Source organism: Cricetulus griseus (genome assembly GCF_003668045.3).
Source record: "Cricetulus griseus strain 17A/GY chromosome 1 unlocalized genomic scaffold, alternate assembly CriGri-PICRH-1.0 chr1_1, whole genome shotgun sequence".
Classification (NCBI taxonomy): Eukaryota; Metazoa; Chordata; class Mammalia; order Rodentia; family Cricetidae; genus Cricetulus; species Cricetulus griseus.
The window spans coordinates 272,590,955-272,610,876 of record NW_023276807.1 but is presented as its reverse complement, the minus strand read 5'-3'; the positions used below and the strand labels follow the sequence as shown (position 1 = coordinate 272,610,876).

The 19,922-nt window shown below is 40.9% G+C and overlaps 1 protein-coding gene across 1 annotated transcript in view; it reads right to left on the bottom strand.

Annotated features, from left to right (window-relative positions):
- Nucleotides 1–19,922, bottom strand: part of Pcca (propionyl-CoA carboxylase subunit alpha) — a 301,422-nt gene that overhangs the window by 159,954 nt on the left and 121,546 nt on the right. The window contains exons 13-16 of the mRNA XM_027388941.2: nt 12,197–12,340; nt 11,047–11,121; nt 7,070–7,138; nt 5,052–5,127 (exon numbers count right to left, since the gene is read on the bottom strand). Of these exons, the coding sequence (XP_027244742.1) occupies nt 5,052–5,127; nt 7,070–7,138; nt 11,047–11,121; nt 12,197–12,340 (364 nt within the window). The remainder of the gene's footprint in view (nt 1–5,051; nt 5,128–7,069; nt 7,139–11,046; nt 11,122–12,196; nt 12,341–19,922) is intronic.

The following is a 19,922-nucleotide window of genomic DNA, read 5'->3' as shown; positions in this document are numbered from 1 at the left end:
AGAGAAACGTGATTGCTCTTACATGAAAGTCAAACTCAGTCTGCCCATTCACAAGACACCCTCCCCAATCTGCTGCCGAAATAGTAGATATAAGGCAGTCTAACTCCTAAAATTATTGCTCTGGTTAATAAAATAAAATGAATATTTGCCTACATATGTAATATTTCACAGTTAGCTTTACTGGGTTTCCCTTTATAGCCTAATCCTGGTACAGGTTTCTCAGCCCTCCATACTGCCAATACCCAAACAGTATAATCTGCCTTCAGTAAATATAACATGGCCTAAAGATGCAGTTTATAACTGGGACAAGATAAAGTTACTTTCTGATACTGATATCCAAAATATTGAAGTGAATGCAAGTAACAAGGTGAATGATGTATTAGCATTTCATTTCATATTCACAGTTGAAAAGGGGATATTGGTTTTAGAAAAGGTAACCCAAAAGGATTGTGAACAAATGTTACTTACACTTAGGATATTAAACAACAGAGCCAAATGTAGGGAGACACCCTAGCCCCGCCCTGGGACAGGTACCAGGTGGACCCAGGACTCGACCATAAGGGTGTGGTGTAGGAAAGCCAAGGTGACGTAAGGGAGGCTTCTTAAAGACGGCTCGTGGAGACCCAAGCCCTTTTTGTTCTGGCCGCGCTTGCTGGGTTCCTGTAACCTCGCTCTGGCCTGCGTTTTGCCCTGGTGTTTTCTTGAATAAAGAGACTTTAATCTATCAGCCAAACACACAAATGGGTACCTACTTTTCTTCTGTTACCACACTTTCTCTTAGAGCCTTTCAACACATTTCAGAGCTGATTCTCCTGTCATCTCCTTCCCATCGGTCCTCCTGTTCCTTTTGGCTTTCCAGTCACATATGTCCTCCATACGCCCCCCAACCCCCCAGAACTTCTTTTTACACGTTTGTGGTCTCCTTTCTGACTTCACCCTCATTCACACCCATTTATAAACAACACACACACACACACACACACACCACACACACACACACCACGCAACGCACGCACGCACGCACGCACACGCACACGCACACGCACGCACACATGCACACTGTAAACTAGGGTGGTTGTGCTCCTATGAATGAGAAAATAGAGTTTGTGTCTTTCTGAGTCTGGGTCACCTTGCTTAATTCTTTCCAACCCCATCCATTTCCTTGAAATTTTCATAATTTCCTTTTTCCTTAGAGCAGAGTAAAATTCTATTGTGTCTACATACCTCACTTTCAGTACATATTCGTCTATTGATAGGCATCCAGGCTGCTTTCATACCTTTGAAGAATTGTTTTAAATCTTCCTACTTATATAATAAGTATAACATGAAAAAGACTTAGATTTCACTAAGTAATGCTTCAAGAATAAAATTAAAACTCAAATGCATTTGTCCTTGAAGTTCTCTGAATAGCATACCACACAGACTACTACATGCAACCAAACCATCAGCTTTTGCGCTGAGAGCACAACTAGCTGCTCCAAGAGCTAGTGCGCAGGAACCGATTCTAAAGCCAAGACAGGAATCATCAGGAAACTGTCCCATACAGAGAAAGCTTGAAACACCAGATGGAAGGAAAGATCCATATGAGAGGTAACACTGTGCACTTAGTTTGCTTTCCTTCCATGTCCCAGGAAGACAATGCCATCTGAGTGAGTCCCTGTATAAACAGTAGGCAGACAGCACGGTATTCTTTGAGAGTCAGTTTACAGCCTCACTCATATTATTAATCACATAATCATAAAAATTATGACTGAGAGTTTCAGATTGGGAATTGGGGTGACCTGTGCCAGAGTTCACCAGATCCCATCTGCATGGGAAATCATGACCAGGCCACAGAGGGAGGCCCCTCGAGCAGCCTTCTGACTGCCCGCTGGTTCCAAAACAGCAGGCCAGATGCTAGCTGTGCACTCCACCAGGATCAAACAGAAGCCGGGGCCACTGCTTCTTTCCTGGGGACGTGGAAATTAAGTTTAATCTAGGTATACTGTGCTCTAAAATTTCTCTACTATCACAAAAGCTCACAAGTAATTTTGTGTGGGGGAGTCTACATTTGACCAATGAAGCAGTCACTTAACAATAAATTCTTCTCCCTTTCCTGTCCTTTATAAAACAGTTTTTAAAGCATGCCCATCCTTTAGAATTCACCATGTAAATAAGTAACCATCAAAGATGATAATAGGGAGCAGGGAGGGGACCTTCTATTTAAAAAAGAAGCAAAAACCCCAACTTATTCTGTAATAATTTTGGAATCTTCAAAAGTTAGCAAAACTAGTACAGATAATTATTGTCCAGCTTTGACTCAGGCTCTGAGTCTGGGGCAGCTCAGCTCATCCCTGTGCTGATTCTCTGTATGTATAAGCCACAGACCACACACTGTTTGGTAACATAAACCCTTGACAGCCTCTAAATATGGTCTTGCGCCTTTCCTAAGAAGAAAACAGGTCTCTTCTGCAATCTGAGTGTCTGTTGAGTCTACAGAATTTACTCGGATTTCCACAGTTGTCCCATTTGTGGCTTTTACTACAAAGGGAAGCCCCTTTTCCTGGTTCAAGCAGGATCTAGTGCAAACCCCCTGTACCCGGCGGTCTGTGCCTCTGGTTTTCTTTGATCTAGATAAGCACTGCCTTTTCTTTGTGTTTATTGACCTTGACACCTTTGAAGATCAGAAGCCATTTATTTTGTTGATTGTCTTTCGGGTTGGTATGTCTGGTGTTTCCTCATGATTATATCCAGTCTACCATTGTCAGTTCTGTGTGTGTGTGTGTGTGTATGTGTGTGTGTGTGTGTGTGTGTGTGTGTGTGTGTGTGTGTGTGTGACACATGCCAGTGTATGTGTATCACAAATGATTACTACAAGAGGTGCAGGACATAGGTGAGCCCTTCCTGCTTGGTAAGGTTGCTAGTATGAAGCAGTTTCCTTGGTGCTTGGTAAGTATATTATGGAAGGACATCAAGAAACTATAAAAAAATAATAATAACAGTTTTTCCATTTTCCCCATTAACTTCAGCATCTACTAATCTTCTTATTTTATATTCTCAATGTGTTGCTTTTTCTACATGTATTGGTTTAAAAATCTGTGTGGCGGAGCCATACCAACTCCTTCGTTTATCCAACCCAAGTGTTTCCAGCTCCTGACTCTCTCTTCAGCTACAGGCTGTAAGTTGCTGCTGGCAGACTTCCTGTGTGGCAGACTCCTAGTTTGACCAGGGAAAGCCACTTCAAGCAGTCCCTGTGTCTTCTTAACAGATCTGCTTCTGAGGTTTTCCTGTGTTTGTTTTAGAGTTCACACAGCGTGTCACACTGTAGCCAAAATGGTCTGGAACTGCCACACACGGATCCTCCTGCCTCTGCCTACCAAGTAAGTGGAGTCCAGCTAAGTGCTGGGATGACAGGTGTGAACTATACCTGTCCTTCTATCACTCTTGTAGCACAGCTTTCCCCTTTTACACAGGCAGTTCAGGCACATCTTATGCTTTTCCTGAAGCCAAGGCACATGGACAAGCACACTCTACACAGGACTGTCATCCTATAACAGTTGCTGTCCCAAAGTGTCAACTGTGCCAAAATCCAGAACCTGTCAGCTAGAGAATATACATAGGTGTGTATACATGGACACATACATGCATACGCACACGCCTTTACAGAGTCATCAGTTTATATTAGAGCCTACGAGTTCTCACAGATACTTTCAGACCCTACTTCATACCACACACAGGGTTCATTCCACCCCCAGGCATTCATTCCCACATCTGTTACTGCCTTTCTGACAAGGGGAAACTTGGTTCTTATTATCCACAATATATGTATTTATTTCCTCAATTCCAGAATGTACATAAATTGGTTTCAGACTTGCTAACCCATCAACTATGAAAAAATATATTAACTAATTAGAGTTTAATATTTATTTGGAAATGTTTTCTATTTAGCCTGGGGATATATACAGTTAATAAACAATTAAGTTATTAGAGTCAGTTCTTCCCAAACACTACCCTTCTGCAGGGTTATGTGGCTCATCTGAAATGTGTCCCATTAGTTGTTAGTATTCCATGTTGGGTCTTACTTACAAAACACTGATTAGTCCCAGAATTTCTACCTTTGTTCCCATTTACTTGTCTGCCATCTCCAACTCATTTCCTCTGCACCCACTCCACCTCCTGCTAATCCTGTCTCTTTATTCAGAAATCTGTATGTACACATATGTGTGTACCCATAGAGAGCAGAAGATTCCCTGATTCCCTGAAGATAGCTTGAGTTATGGGGGGTTGTGAGCCATCTGACATGCATGCTGAAGCTAAACTCGGGTCCGCTGGAAGAGCAGAGGCTGCAACAACCCAGCACCCAGACTTGTCTAGAGGATGTTCTCAGATCCTCACTGGCCATTCAAATTTATAACATACACTTGAATTTGATAATAAAGTTCTTTTCATTACTAACACGAAGCTAGAACTTACATTTGGTATATAACGTTCTCCTCAAAGTGGGTAAGAATGACCACTGTACAGACTGGAGTGCAAGGGTAGCTTCTGATTCAGGCAGACTGCATTCAGAAGGCTGGTGTAAGAACCAAAGATAGAGACCCAGAGGAGAAAACCACAGTTTCTAGCAAACTACCTGTGTCTTCTCCAAGAAGAAGCCAAGAGCTATTTTCCCAGACCCTGAATTAATCAAATGTAAGGGCCTGTATCCATCTACACAAGTCTCTACTTCCCAACCCAAAAGCTCACAGACAGTGACACAGCAAACTCACTATCCAACTATGTGGGACCACGGTTCTTCACAGTCTCTTGTATTATGCACAACATACAACTACAAGATACCATGAGTCATTTAGAGGAAAAGCTATGTCCTATGTTCAATTAAATAACTTGGGCTGCAGAGAGTCAAACGCCTGTGTCCAGTGTCCATGTGTAACCCATTCACATTTTTCTCATTTTCATTTCAACACGGTAACCAGTTGTGTCATGGAAATCCCTAATTACAAACCCTTCACTCTGCTCTCTAGAACCAGGCACCATGCACAGTAGCAAAACAGCACTCGTGTGTACTTTACCTCGGATCACGTAATTATCCAGTGCAGCTTCCATCCTCTCCAGTGCTTCTGCTCTGTCAGACCCATATGTGATTAGCTACAAGTAAACAAACAAAATGGTACATAGAGCCAGCACCTGGTAAAGGCTTAATACTGTCTAGCGCATTCACCAATGTGCGTCTTCAGTTTTCACAGTGGTCTGATTTTTCAATATAAAATGTCAATTAAGATTTCTTTGAATAAACAAATGAGAACCAACCTATCTCAGATGCTCCCCTTACATATCATTGTCATAGTAAAGAAATACTTGAAAACAAAACAAGCATTTTCTGACAGCAAGGGCAGAAGAAAGATGGGGGAGGGAGAGCAGATCCTGAAGAACCTACACAGCACATCAGCACATGGCCCAGTGTGGGCTGGGGATAAAGTTCCTGATTTCCCTGGCTTTCTAGGCTTCCAAGTTTGATTTCCTAAACAACTAAAACTTTTGTAACTTTCAAAAGAGCCAGTATGAAAGTGAACAAAGAGGCTAGCCTGTCCTTAAAATTACTGTCACCCATAACTTGATGAAAAACTAAACATGCTGGTTAAAAATGACAACGAAGGCCATTTTTTTGCATGAATCTGTGTCTTTTTATATGTAATCTCTAAAATTAAAGAAATAAGACTTTATGAGAATATATATTAAGGCTTTTTCTGATGCATGTCATCGAGTTTCAGGCTGTAATTATTTTAGTAAATTTTGTAAGCTCTTCAATATAAAGCCAGTTTGCCACATGGTGTCATATAGCTTTAAGGTCAGCACTTGGGAGGCAGAAGCAGGCAGATCTCTGTTTTAGGCCACCCTGATCTACAAAGCACATTACAGGTCATCCAGCTACATAGTGAGACCCTGTCTCAGGAAAAATAAGTAAATAAATTTTACACATATAAGCCATCTGGAAAATTTGTAGGACATTTTTCTGAATGGAAGTACAATCATCCAAAAAAGAAACATAGCAAATTTGAAAACCAATTTGTGATATTTTGTGTATTTTTACTTTTAAATTGTGTTTCTCTAATAATCTAAGATTTCTTTAAAACAATGGTAAAAACTTAAATGAAAAAATTACAAAATTTTAAAAACTGGCTTGTTTCTTCAGCTACAACTACATAAGAAAGCACTTTGGGGACTAGGAGTGTGGTTCAGGGCAGAGTGCATGATCCCTGCTTTATCCCCAGCACTACACTAAAAGAAAACTTGAAGATGATTGGTCCTTTTTATAAAGTTACTGTTTCAGAGACAAAGGATTTTCAAATAAAACCCAAACTTTATATTATAGCATTTTATAATTTATGTAGTCTTAAGATTCTAGAGAGTCATGAATATTCACTTTACTCTGCTAAGTTAAAGTTCAGAAAGATCCATAGGCCAAATCCTATTATACAATTTTCTATAAAAGTTAACTGGGTGGGGTGGTGTTTCAGTGGTGGGGACCTGGCTGGGACGCACCAGGCTCTGGGTTCCAGCTATAGTGTAAACAACAAAAGTCAAATTCACTCAAGTTGTAATTTGGAAAACCTTTGAAGGTCAAAAGCACTCCACAGAACCTGCCACCCTCTTTTGGAAGAGCAAAAACCAGCCTAATTCCTTTCATTGCAGTAGGCTGGGCTGCCATTGGTTAATATGGGAGCTGCGCATATGCACAGGAGCAGTGCTGGAAGATGATGGGAACTGCACATGTGCACAGGAGAAGATGATGGGAGCTGCGCATGTGCACAGAAGCAATGGGGAAAAGATGATGGGAGCTGCGCATGTGCACAGGAGCAGTGCTGGCAGACGATCGGAGCTGCGCATGTGCACACGAGCGGTGCTGGTGACTGTGACTTGACTGTGGCTGAGGAAGCCCTATAAAACTACGAGATAACTGTTTTCACTTTCACACACTGCTTTCTGGCTGGTTTAATTATACAGTACATTGTTAAGAAAAAGGCTTCACTTCTGATTCCTTAATTAAATATGTGTACTGTTTCAAAGAAAACAAAGAAATGGAACTAACTTTTGATATCATGGGGTCATAATAGATGCTGATATCACTTCCCGGCTGGATGCCACTGTCAACTCGGACCTGAGAAAGAAAAGAAAAAAGTATGTAACTTCATATTGGGCAGACTTGTTTTCTTTAACCACAAGCTATTTTTTTTCCCATGGAGAAAGGGGATAATAAAATTGCGATCTCAACATCCCTGCCTCTGGAAAACTGAAAACAACCCAGACACATAATGAGGGGCTGATTTTTGATCTCTTAATATGCACTATCGCATACAATTTTTGTTCTTTCACAAAGGAAGAAAGAAAGAAAGGTAGGAAGAAAAGGAAGGAAAAGAAAAGAAAGGAAACTGGGAGGCTTCATACATTCCTACCCTAGGATGCACCTGAGACTGGCTGCAGAGAGTTGGGATGATGCCCCACTAAAGCCCCCACCCTCAGGAGCACTGAGGGGGCCCTGGCTACCCCTCCTCCTCACAGACCCCGAACTGGTCAGGCTTTCAAGTCTGCAGTACTTTTCCTCTTTTGCCTCGTCCCCTCAACTGTAAATGCTATTTTCTGATACTTTTGGTCCCCAGGGGCCTCTGTGTTTACACAGCTTTCCCCAAGGCTCTGCTCTGTGAGATTGCAAGCTCCAATTAGAGTTTGGATTCTGTGCTTTTCATCTTGGGCAGGACCGGCACAGGTTCAAAAATATCCTTTTGAAGCCCCTGGTTGCTGCTAACCAGCCAACAAGTTAGTGCATCGCTGACTCTTGTTTTCCTCTCCCTGCTTGACACCAGCGGCACAGCAGAGGTTAGCCATGTAAAACTTTGAAGGAGCACCTGCCAGGGCATTTATTAGATTTATTGTGATCAAGTTTTTTATCAGAAGTATTTAGAAGCTAATCAAAATACTCAAGACTGGGAGGTATCATATCCTAGGGCTTGAGGACAGAAGAATTTAATCGAAGCTTCCAAAACAGCAGGGTTGTGGTGCCCAACATCGGAAGGGGTGGGAAGAGAGGACAGGAATCTCTGGCACCCTTGAGGAGGAGGTTTCCCAATAAACAGCAGCTCATCTGTCTGTGGCAAGGCTGGAGAAAAGGTCAACGCAGCGGCTGGTAGGCCCTTAATATTTTAATTTAGGCAATTATCAAGGGACCGCACATAGAACCTCTTGTCTAGGAGATCCACATGAGGGTGGGTGATGGCTTTATTACACGGCATTAGAAGATGAGTGAAAAAACTCACAGCGCTCTTCTCTTAAGGTTTTAAAGAAAAGGGTGGAACATGCCCAGGGAATTCTTATTTCTTTGTGCACAGCACAAGCAGCCATCTGGGCTCATGTACCCCACATTCCAAATGAAGGTCTAAAAGTGAAAGCCACTGCACATTGGCACAGGATGTGTGCACCTTTGTTTCCTGAAAACATACTTCAGGACATAAATTTCTATAAAACTTGGTGTTTGTAAAACAAAAATGGAAAAGAATTAATGGGGTGGCCATGGGAGCAGTAAAGTTTTGGTGTGTTTTCTCTCGGCAAAAGATGCTGTTTTATGAGCTTTGGTGCCAGTAAGCCAGAACTACTCTCCCAGCTGGTTGGCTGTATACCACAGCACATTGCCGAAGCCTGCGTGACCCCTGGACTGGTGCAGGTCTGAGAGTCTTGACTTTTAGTACATCTTGTCATCTTCTACATGGCTATGTCCAACCCACTTGTAAAATACCACAGACGATAAGGAATATTATTATGTCCCTCTGCCATTCATAGTGCAGTTTCATCATCTTAAATAATACTGCCCTAAAAACTTAGTAACCTATCTGTGGCTGCCAGGTATAATTGTCTGTATTGTTTACTAAAATAATTACAGAAATTTGTCACTTTAAACCCACAGGGTCAAATCAAAATGCATCGTGTATGATCAGCACATACAGGCAGGTAGACATTCCCAAAAAAACTGCACAAAGCAAAAAAGAGCCCTCACTTTTAACTTACTGCTTATATAGGCTTTTCCAAATGATAGCCAACTATATATCTTACTTCTAACAACCAACTAAAAACCAAATTCGGTGCCCATTCATCCATGAAAACACAGCCTACATAAACTTTCACTGGCCACTTCAAGAATAGAGTCAAATGGAGCTCTAAGCAGAACAATCAAAGACTACATGGAAAAGAAGCCTCACCACTGCTGTAACAATGTGTTTCAGGCTTAAAGATGCATGTGAGAGGTGTGAACCAAAAGTTAACTCTAAAGTATTTGCTCCTTCTTGGGACCAAAAAAACCTAAGCCAAAATTGGCTTCCCAAGTGAAACTGACATATCTAGTTTTAGTAAAGCGAGGGAAAGAGGACCCCACTAAAAACCACCCATGTACCCCAAGTGTGAGATTCTCAAGTCAGTCCTCAAATACCTCCTGTACAATTAAAATTGCTTTCGTCAGCCAAACAGCAGACTCTGGAAACTATCAGGCATGTCCCACCCTTCATTCTCAACTCACCTCCCCCTCAGCACAACTCCCAGCCTGCCTTGTCTACCTGACAAGTGACAGCCCAATCTGATTAAATGCTTCTAAGGGAGGGGACTCATGGGCCTCCATGACAGGCCAAAAGTGATCACCATGGAGATACATAATTACAGCTGTCAACGCATCTACTGTCCTGCTGACATCAATTTGATTGCTCCCAGCAATAATGATAGACAAAGCTTAGTGCGCACTCTCCTGCCCCCAATCTCTTCATCTATTCCTTGGTCCATTTAGCTGACATGCAACATTCACACAGGCAAATAACAGCAGTAAGCAGAACATTTAAGGGATTTTAATTGTTTTTTCTTTCTATGGATGGATCACAACTGCAAATGTTATTACATAAAACTCCTGCTGCAGCATTAATTGAAGAAAGATTTGGTGGGACAAAGACTGTAGGGGGTAGAGTTTGTCCATTATCACTTTTACTTTCAACAGGTCTCACGTTTGAAAATTGCAAATTGCAAAAACTTGAGAGGGCAAAATGTTTGACATTCTGTGAGCTATTACAACATGGTGGAAACTTCTAACAACTAGAGTAATCATTATGCTTCTTATTTAAGACTTTTTTGTTTGATTAAAAAAGTGTTTAGATATGTCCCTCTGACACTTGCTCTCATGTGCTATTTAGCATCACATAATGCCTGTTCAATCTTTACAGTTTTTTCTGCCTCCACGCTTTGAACACAGCATGGAGTCTCTAGGCCGAGAAGGGGTCAAATCCCTTTAGAAAGCACATGGGCAAAAAACAGTTTGAAAGTGAAATAAATCATATATCCAATAACATCTTTAAATTTAGAAGTCTTCCTGTCATCTTTCACCATCTTCTTACCACCCATCAAACTGAACAATCATATTCACAGATGGTGCAGCCTTATCACCCACTAGCTAACATTACGTCATCTACACATGCACTTAGTGCCTTGATTAAGAGAGAGAGTATAGCCCTTGTTCTTTTTATGCAACCAGATTGTATTAACAAGGAATACACCGACTATGGAATAAAATGAACACTAGTCACTTTTTCCTTAGAGCTGATGATACCACTCAAAACGAGTTACTTTGTTCTCCTTAATAAACTCCTGCTAATGAGCTGATTTTGTGCTAGAATTTCTTGATGTCTGACTACAACAGGGGGCTGGATTAGAGTTTATTGGTTTTGTTTTGTTTTTGAAAGAAAAGATTATATTTTTAACAAAAAAAATGTCATTTCCCATTCTTGGGATGCTATAATCTTTTACAATATAAATTATCATTTATATGATTAAATGCATTTGAACTTACCCTATTAAGTGGATTCAGATGTTTCTGAATACCATAGAGTACAAATAATATTTTTTATTTAACACAAAACCTGACTCCCCATGAATTTCCCTTGTCCCTCAATTTACACCCTTTAGGGTTGACATGCTGTAACATAAAAGTGTGCCATAAGTCAAGGTCCGAGTCCCTCAGTGGCATCACGGTTAATGACTTACACCAGGTAGATGTGTCGGTTCTTGGTACTGAGACAGTCTCCCAATAGATGGTAAGCCAAAAGACTTGTAGGGGTCCTGGGGGTTCAAAGGAAGGGAAGAACGGTCTTTGAAACAGAAACCAGCACAAGGAAGGTTAACTACAATGAAGAGTATTTATAGGTCTATTTTTAACATACAGTATTTACGAACTCAAGATTCCAGAGTATGAATGTCTCATCCTCTAGACAACTTCCAAGTATATTTAAAAATCAAACAGAACTGCAAGAAGAGTTGAGGCTGACCTCCATACTTTATTGAAGTTGGTAACATTCCAACTTTTCCTTAAACTTCTTAGAATGCCTTAGGGCCAAAAATAAAATGACCTAGATTCTCCATCAAAATGTAACTCAAGTTCAGAACAACAAATGCAACACACTAAAGAGATTTGTTTTTCTTACTTCTCCAAACAGGTCACATATGGTCAACCTGAGAAGCTGAGTTCTTCAAGAAAAGACTCAAAAAAAACTGCACATGCTTACACGAATACACTTGCTTCGCTCATAACACCATGGAGAACAAGACTGGAGTGTTCAGGGTCAGCACCTCACATGTGACCAAGAGCAGAAGCATTGGGACAAAGCCTAGTGTTGAGCTACTTAAAAGATTTCAAAATGACTCACAGTACTTTTGAAGATGTTATTAACTCACGGCTGTAAATTAAGAGAGCATTTTGCATCTAAAAGATACAAATATTTATGCTGCATTCTTCAGGTCATCTGAAGAAAGCATCTTCAGGTACTGAATGATCTGAAATCTGATTTGCATAAACTGTCAGACTAAGACTTTGGCAAAACCCATAATTAAAATTATAAATCGAGAGTGCATGCTTTACTAAAAGCTTTACCATTTATGGAGTCACAAAGGACAAAAATCACCAACACTCAGCCGAGGCTCTGCTGCCTCTCAACACATTGCTATTGATTTCCTCACCTAGAAAAACAGGAGCTTTACTTACACTCCATTCTGTTTTCAATTGTTCCAGATTACCTAGTGCTCGCTCTTCTGCTTTGACCACAGGTTATCAAACCCTGATTCTACCTGCAGTTTAGACACACTGGCTGCCCTGCCTTGGACATAACCACCCTTCTGCCTCCCATCAAAACACATTTACCTCAGCATAAACCCGACATTCAACTGCCCAGCCACTGAGGGGAATATCCACTTGCTTGTGCCTGAGAGGGTAACCCTTAGCAACACGAATCATTTCTTGGACTAAGTCCAGGCCGGTAATGCATTCTGTGACAGGGTGCTCAACCTGTAAGGCCAAGACCACCAGTTAATAGGTGAAGAAAAAGGCAAATAAATGGACATCAACAACAAAAAAATCCAAGTTTCAAAGTCAAGTGAAACAAGCTAATTTTGTTTAACCTTTAGTAATACCTGACTACAAATTTTCATTGAAATACACAAAATGAAAGAATAAACACAATTCTACACAGATGGTGGTCAGAATAACCCGTGAAATCATTTGTAAGCCTTTGTGTTACTTTCCCCAGTTTTGATTCATTGCTACCCAACACTTAACAGTTCAACTTTACATTTCTTTTGCTGCAGTTCTCAACATGGCTGATAGTCAGCCCCTTCTGCTACACTTGCCGCAGCATGTGCAGTGAGGCTGCTGGTGTTCTCGAGACCTCGTCTAGTCTGAGTTGTGCCCACTTGCATGCTTTCACTAACCTGTCCTGACAAGCAGCAAGATTAGCGTAATCTTGCATCAGTGCAGCGTGGCAGGAAGCAGCAGATGGAGCCTTCAGGTTGCCTTCTCTCCAGACAGGCTTGGGCAGTGCTTAGCATGCACATTAGCAAAGAAGGGTGAGGGAAACCACTCTGCTTCCTCAGCAGACTGCGGATAACTACTTCAGCTGATGCTGCCAGGGGAGTACCTGGCCTTCCACACCAACACGTGGGATACATATGTGCAAACACATGCAACTGACATACAGCCACATGGACAGAGATCATCATTATAATTTGATTGACTGTTTGCTTACAAATCTTTAATCTTGTGTTAAAATAAAGCCATTTACAGCACCAAAATAAAGAACATGTAGTCTTTCATCTAAAATCTCAAATAAGTTCTAAAAATTTCAGGAAAGCATTGGTCATATGTACTACTTTGATACCAATTTTTCCCTTGTAAAAATTAAGTTCTATGTGTATGTAACAATAATTTCTTTATCGTGACATGTCATATTTCATACATGAACATAGGAAAAGGTCACTGAACAAGCAAATTCTCTTCTGGCTTTGACTGCACTAATTGAAGGACAGGGCTTAGTCATTACAATAATCTTGAAGCTTATCATAAGCAGACAATGCCATGGTCTTTAAAAAAAAAAAGCTTGGTAAAAATAAACAGATGGCATCCATAATTAGCTCTGTGTGTGTTATGAGTTTGTTTACAGTTTCAACAACATTTTAAGACATTTTGACATAATTTTAATGACAAATCATTGCTAAAATAAGCATCTACCCTTTGTAAAATAAATGTGACACTAAATAAAGATCTTATTAGGCAGTTAATGCATATATATTTTAAATCAAATTATGATTTATGAGAAACAATATTCTACAAGAAACAAGTGCAAAACCTTTCTGTTAATATTCAACACAAATTTCATGTGAAAGAGCATCTCAGCATTCTTAACTATTCAAGATTTTAACCTACTACATGCCAAACCATAGTGTGTACAAAGTAAGCTTTAATTAAGTGAAAGATTAAATATTCTCATTGCATGACCAGTACCCCAAAAGTATTATATAATACAGAGAAAATAGAACTGACCATAAGCCATAAGTTAAAACTCTGGGGAGAAATATTTACAGAATTTTAGGGACTCTCCCTATGAGCTATTTCACTGATAACAAAGGATGCATAGTGACTGCACAGCATGGAAACACTGGACATACTACCTCAACACAACCTACATCACCAGTGATGGGGTAAAGAGACCCTCACGACACTGTGCACAGCGTGCACAGAAGCAACCCCACTGCTGTTGCAGTCCTCCAGAAGGCTCAAGGCCAAGGCTACATCTATTTATGAGGAAACAAACTCCAAATAAAGAACATGCTATTTTAAAAAAATGGTCTATGGGGGCTGGAGAGATGGCTCAGAGGTTAAGAGCACTCCCTGCTCTTCCAGAGGTTCTGAGTTCAATTCCCAGCAACCACACGGTGGCTCATAGCCATCTATAATGAGATCCGGTGCCCTCCTCTGGCCTACAGAGATATATGCAAATACTGTATACATAATAAATAAATAAATCTTAAAAAAATGGTCTATGATTTTTTTAAAAGGTCAAGATCATAAATGACCAAAAGTTCATGGGATTGTCCCAGATTAAAAGAGACAAAAGAGAGTGCGCTGAATATAGGGCACAGGCCTGTGACCTTAGCACTCAAGAAGCAGAGGCAGGAAGAGCCCAAGTTCAAGGCCAGCTTGGGCTACCCTGGGAGACCCAATCTCAAAAACAAAGGGAAACAGAAAAAGGTAAAAAAAAAAAAAAAATGAAAAAGAATGGCTATGTGTGACGTATAACCCTGATCTAGAATTTTTCTCCCACTGTAGCAAACATTAGTGAGACCTCAGGTAAGATATTAAGTCCTTTGCACAGACTGGATAACAGTAATGTGTCAATGTCACCATCCTGATGTGGGGTTCTGTGGCTATGGAAAAAATATCCCCATGGTTCTAGGAAATAACATTAAGGAAAGGTGAGACACAAGGTCTAAAATTTTACTCAGAAAGTGTCTATGGAAAAAAAAAACTGTGTGTGAGAGACTCTGCACATGAACTTAGAGAAAGGGTAACTATTGACAGGGCTAAGGGATGGGAGCTCAGAGTCACTTCTGCTTCCCCACCTTTATTCCAAGTCAGAAATCATTTAATAATTCAAAAACCGAAGTAAACATAAAAGCCACTCACAGGGCTTTGTATTTCCTTATGATAAAACATGATTAAAATAACAATATCTGGCGGGGTCAACATGTGTTGCCCCTCAGAGACTCACAAAGCAGCTGTGACAGCCGCTCATTCTTTCTGTGACTCCCTGACCTACATTTTTCAGATTTCACTCTGAATTTACCTAATTGTTTCTAAGACATTTTTTAAAAAATGGGTAACTATATAATCAGGCCTTCCTTTTGAGGAGGAGAACTTGGACAGACTGTAATTGCACAAGTGAGCATGCTAACGGCAAGAGGATCCTAGGACAGATGATGACAGAGGATTCTACTCAGCCACTGTGCAGACAGCAATGAGAAAGAGAATCCATGTTTCCCAAACAGAGGGACATGTGACTACAAATGTTTGGCTGCTAGCAATCACATGGTCCAAAGTGTGAAGTCCAGCATTCAGAATCATGAATGGCAGGAAGTGTGCAGAATCCCTCCATAAGAACACACTTATTCAAAACTCCATCAGTGTTTCCAAAGGAGACACCTGAGAGGAGAGGTATGTGGTACCAATGTTAAATCTCTAAATAATACCATTATAAATTTGCATGTTTTGCTGATGTCTTTAGTAAATACAATAAGCAGGACTAGACAGGTATTAGATAGAGATGGCCTATGAGTCAGCCACGCCTTGGATAAGATATGAATGAGAATATACTAGGTTTAGACATGATCACCACTAATCTGTCCTCGAACGCATGACAGAGCCTCATCAGTGTGCTCGCCTGGTGTGATAGCACTCTCTCTCTCTCTCTCTCTCTCTCTCTCTCTCTCTCTCTCTCTCTCTCTCTCTCTCCCTCCTTGCTGCTGTACCATCTAGAAGCATAATGAATGCTGTTAGTTTTGGTTCTGCTCTCCAGGTTCAGAAAGACTCTTTGTCTAGAACAGGATCTAACATGTACCCAATAAAATTCTGAAGGCCCTCTTCCTTGGAATACGAGGTTTCAAAATAAAGACCCAAAGTTATTAGACTTTTGACCCACGGGAATGAAGGGTAAAAAGAACATTGAGGGAGGCCTCAGCACATGACTCCTGCAAACCCACCTTGAAAATAATAGCTACATTCGAGAGAAGCTGCACAAACTTAGGCTCCATCAAGGAGTGCTCCTGCTGAGAAAAACCAGAGGAAGACAGGAGACAGGACTGCTAGGGGCTCACGTGGGTCTTCCCCTCACACACTCTATCCTGAAGTGCTAACCCTTGCCACCTCAGAATGAGACTATATATTAGGAGACAGGACCTTTAACCAAGTGGCTACCTTAAATGAGGTCATTAGAGTATGCCTAGGGTCCTTATAAGAAGGGACTGGGCATGGGCACACAGGACACAATGCAAGACCATGTGCAGAAAGACAGACATCTATCTGAAAGCCTCCAGCACTGTAAGAAAATGATCGGCAGTCTGAGAAACCTAACAAGAGAGCCCAAGTGGTATATTAAAGAGTGAGTGGAAATCCAAAACCTGGTGGGGCATGTTGACACATGCATTTAATGCTAGCACTAGGCAGGTAGAGGCAAGTGGATCTCAGTGAGTTTGAGACCATCCTGGCCTATATAGTAAGTTCCAGGACAGCTAGGACTACATAGTGAGACCTTGTCTCAAAAACTGAAAAAAAAAAGGTCCATAACTCAAAGACAGCAAAATAGTTCATAAAAGCTACAAAACAAAACCTCAACTGTCTGACAGGCTTGCCCACGGACATCTATTTAATTTATTCACCACACACATATACATGCAAAGAAAAGAGGGGGGAAGTTATCACAAGAATTTGTCCAACTACTATATCTACTGCTATAGAACAAGAGAATACAATTTCTCTTGCAATGTAGACAAGAACTAAAGCCCAACAGAACTGCTAAATTATAAGAGTGAATCATTAAGAATAATTAATGATTCAAAAAATAAACAGAAGGGAAGGTAGAACTGAAAACAGAAGAAAATATTACTTTAAAGGAGAAAATTGTGAGATCAATAATTAATGAGGAAATATGTCAGATTGCATCATCTGATGTGTGTGTGTGTGTGTGTGTGTGTGTGTGTGTGTGTGTGTGTGTGTGTGTGTACAAGTGAGTGTATATATAGGTGTGAGTTTATAAGAGTGTGAGTGAAAAGATGTCCACATGTATGTCAAAGACCTTAAGATGTCGCTCCTTGGGTACCATTCACCTTTTGAGACTGGGTCTCTCACTGGCCTGGAACTCACTAGGTAGGCTAAGCTGGCTGGTCAGTAAGCCCAAAGGATCCACCTGTCTCTGCCTCCCCAGTGCCAGGATGAGGAGCTCATGGTATACCTCCAGGCCTGGCTTTTTCATCTGAGTTCTGGGGATTGAACTCAGGTCTTAAAGCTTGTGTGAAATGAGCCATGTCTCCAACCACAGACTGCATTATTCAAAAGTAGTTTTTGAACTTAGAAAGCAACTAGAAGGAAGATAAAGCAACAGCTGATGGTCTGGAAAGATGGGCCAGTGGATAAATCACTTGGTACACAAGCGTAAGGACATGACATCTGATGAATGAAAACAAAGAGGTCACTGACGGTGAACTATAGTAAGATTCTGGCGCTGAAAGCCGTGGAGTTTGTGACCCCTGGGAAAAGACCATAGACTCAGTCTCACTACAACTAAAATATTTATGGATTAGCTACTAACGGGACAACAGCCTTAAAGCCGAATCTCAGGAGTGTCAGGAGGGAGGAGCGTGGGAAAGAGTTTTTAAAGGGGAAAACCACAAGGCATTCAATATCTACATAAGCAAGCAAAAACTGGTCTGTCCTGCCAAATTAAAGCAACTCAAAACAGTCTTTGGGTATCTGCATAGGCAAGTTACAGATGCCAAAAAAGCAGTTTGTCATATCATAACAAGTGGATGGTTATAGCTGCACACTTTAGGGAGGGAGTCGCTGAGTTTGGGTTACTGGGACTTATCTTCCAGGGTCTGCAGTAAGAGACAAATGACTAGTGGGCACCAAGATGAGTGCCTGGCATAAAATGGAGCTTCTTTAGCCATCTCACTGACCATCCATGTTAAAATATCAATATGAGAACCAGGAGAGACATGTCTGTGAGTAAGAAGACAAATGATGGGCTGACTAATGAGAACCAATAGTAAAATCAGCACAGGTGAAGAAAGTTAGGGAAGAAAGAGCGGCTTAGCTAAAAAATATGTCAGTTCCCACTAAGTTTTATTAAAGGGAAACAACACACTATTTCAAATTAGAAAATAAAAACCAATACCAAAATGTTTTTCACAATCACTTTTCTTAAGATTGTATTTTACAAACTACATCTAGAAAATTACAAAAAACATTTTTCCAATATTTTGGCAACAGCATTACTTTAATTCCTTTTCTTTTATTAAATGTAAATAAGAAATCTAATAAACTAAATCTTTCATGTGTAAAAATAAAAAAATAGTTCTCTTGGATACTGAACTATAAGATATGACATAATGGAAGGAACATCAGCGGCCGAGCAAGCGGCCCAAAAGAGAGAGAGAGAGAGAGAGAGAGAGAGAGAGAGAGAGAGAGAGAGTCTATCCTAAGAAGTGCCTCTGGGAAAGAACACCTGTGTCCCATCCAGTGCCATTCTCTGTATGAGATACCCAGCTGCATCAGCAACCACTGGACCCTCAGACGGCCTACACATAGAGTGACCCTGCCTGTACCTTGGAGAGCCTTGGGCCTCCCTACAACTGGAGGAGCAATCACCAGAGGCTCTTCCCTGCCTGCACCTGTAGGAGAGATCATCCAAGTCACAGTCCCCAACTGCACCAATTAGCTGAAGAGAGACCCCCAGGAACACAAGCTCCACCTGTATAGATTGGAGGAAGACATGGGTAGACAACATTGTAAAAAAAAAAAAAAAAAAATAGACTCAACAACACAAAGAGCAATACAGCACTACCAGAAACTAATGGTTCTACAACATCAATACCTGAACATCCCAAAGCAAATGAGGCAGAAGAAAACAACCTTAAAAATAACCTTATGAAGATGATAGAGACCCTTAAAGATGAAATGAAAAATCCCCTAAATAAATGGAGGAAAAAAACAAACAAAAAATTGGAAGAGATCAACAAATCCCTTAAAGAAAACCAAGAAAAAACAATCAAATAAATGAAAACATGTAGGCTATTCCATGCTGCGTGTGCTCAAAGATGATCCATAATCTGTAAGGCTAAGATTTCTTTATTCAGATAAACACCAGCCCAAACACAAGCCAGAGCATGCCACAGGTTGCAAGCTAGCTGGCCAGAGAGAAGGGGCAATCCACGTGTGCGCTGTCCCTTAAGAATTGTCCCCATGTCATCTTTGACCTCCCCTGACCACACCCTCATAGGCATGACCAGGCATACCTGTCGGGGCTACTAGGAGGCGGGGCTACAGTGTCTCCCTACAAAGACAAACCAAGGGAATTCTGGAAATAAAATTCTGAGTAAACTACCAGGAACTACAAATGCAAGCACAAACAACAGAATACAAGAGATGGAAGAAAGAATCTCAAGCATTAAAGATACGATAGAGGAAATAGATTCAATGGTCAAAGAAAATGTTAAATCCAACAAATTCTTAACACAAAATATCCAGGAAGTCTGATATGAAATATGAAAAGACTGAACCTAAGAATAATAGGGATAAAAGAACTCCAGCTCAAAGGCACAGAGTTGGTCAAGTTGGGTGAAGAACAGAGAGAGAGAAAGAGCAAGGAAAGAATTATCTTGATAGAGGGAGCCATTATGGGATTAGCAAGAAACCTGGCACTAGGGAAATTTCCAGGAATGCACAAGGATGACCCCAGAGGGTGCCTGAGCTGGTCTTCCCCTGTAATCAGATTGAGGACGACTGTATTTGTCATCATAGAACCTTCATCCAGTAACTGATG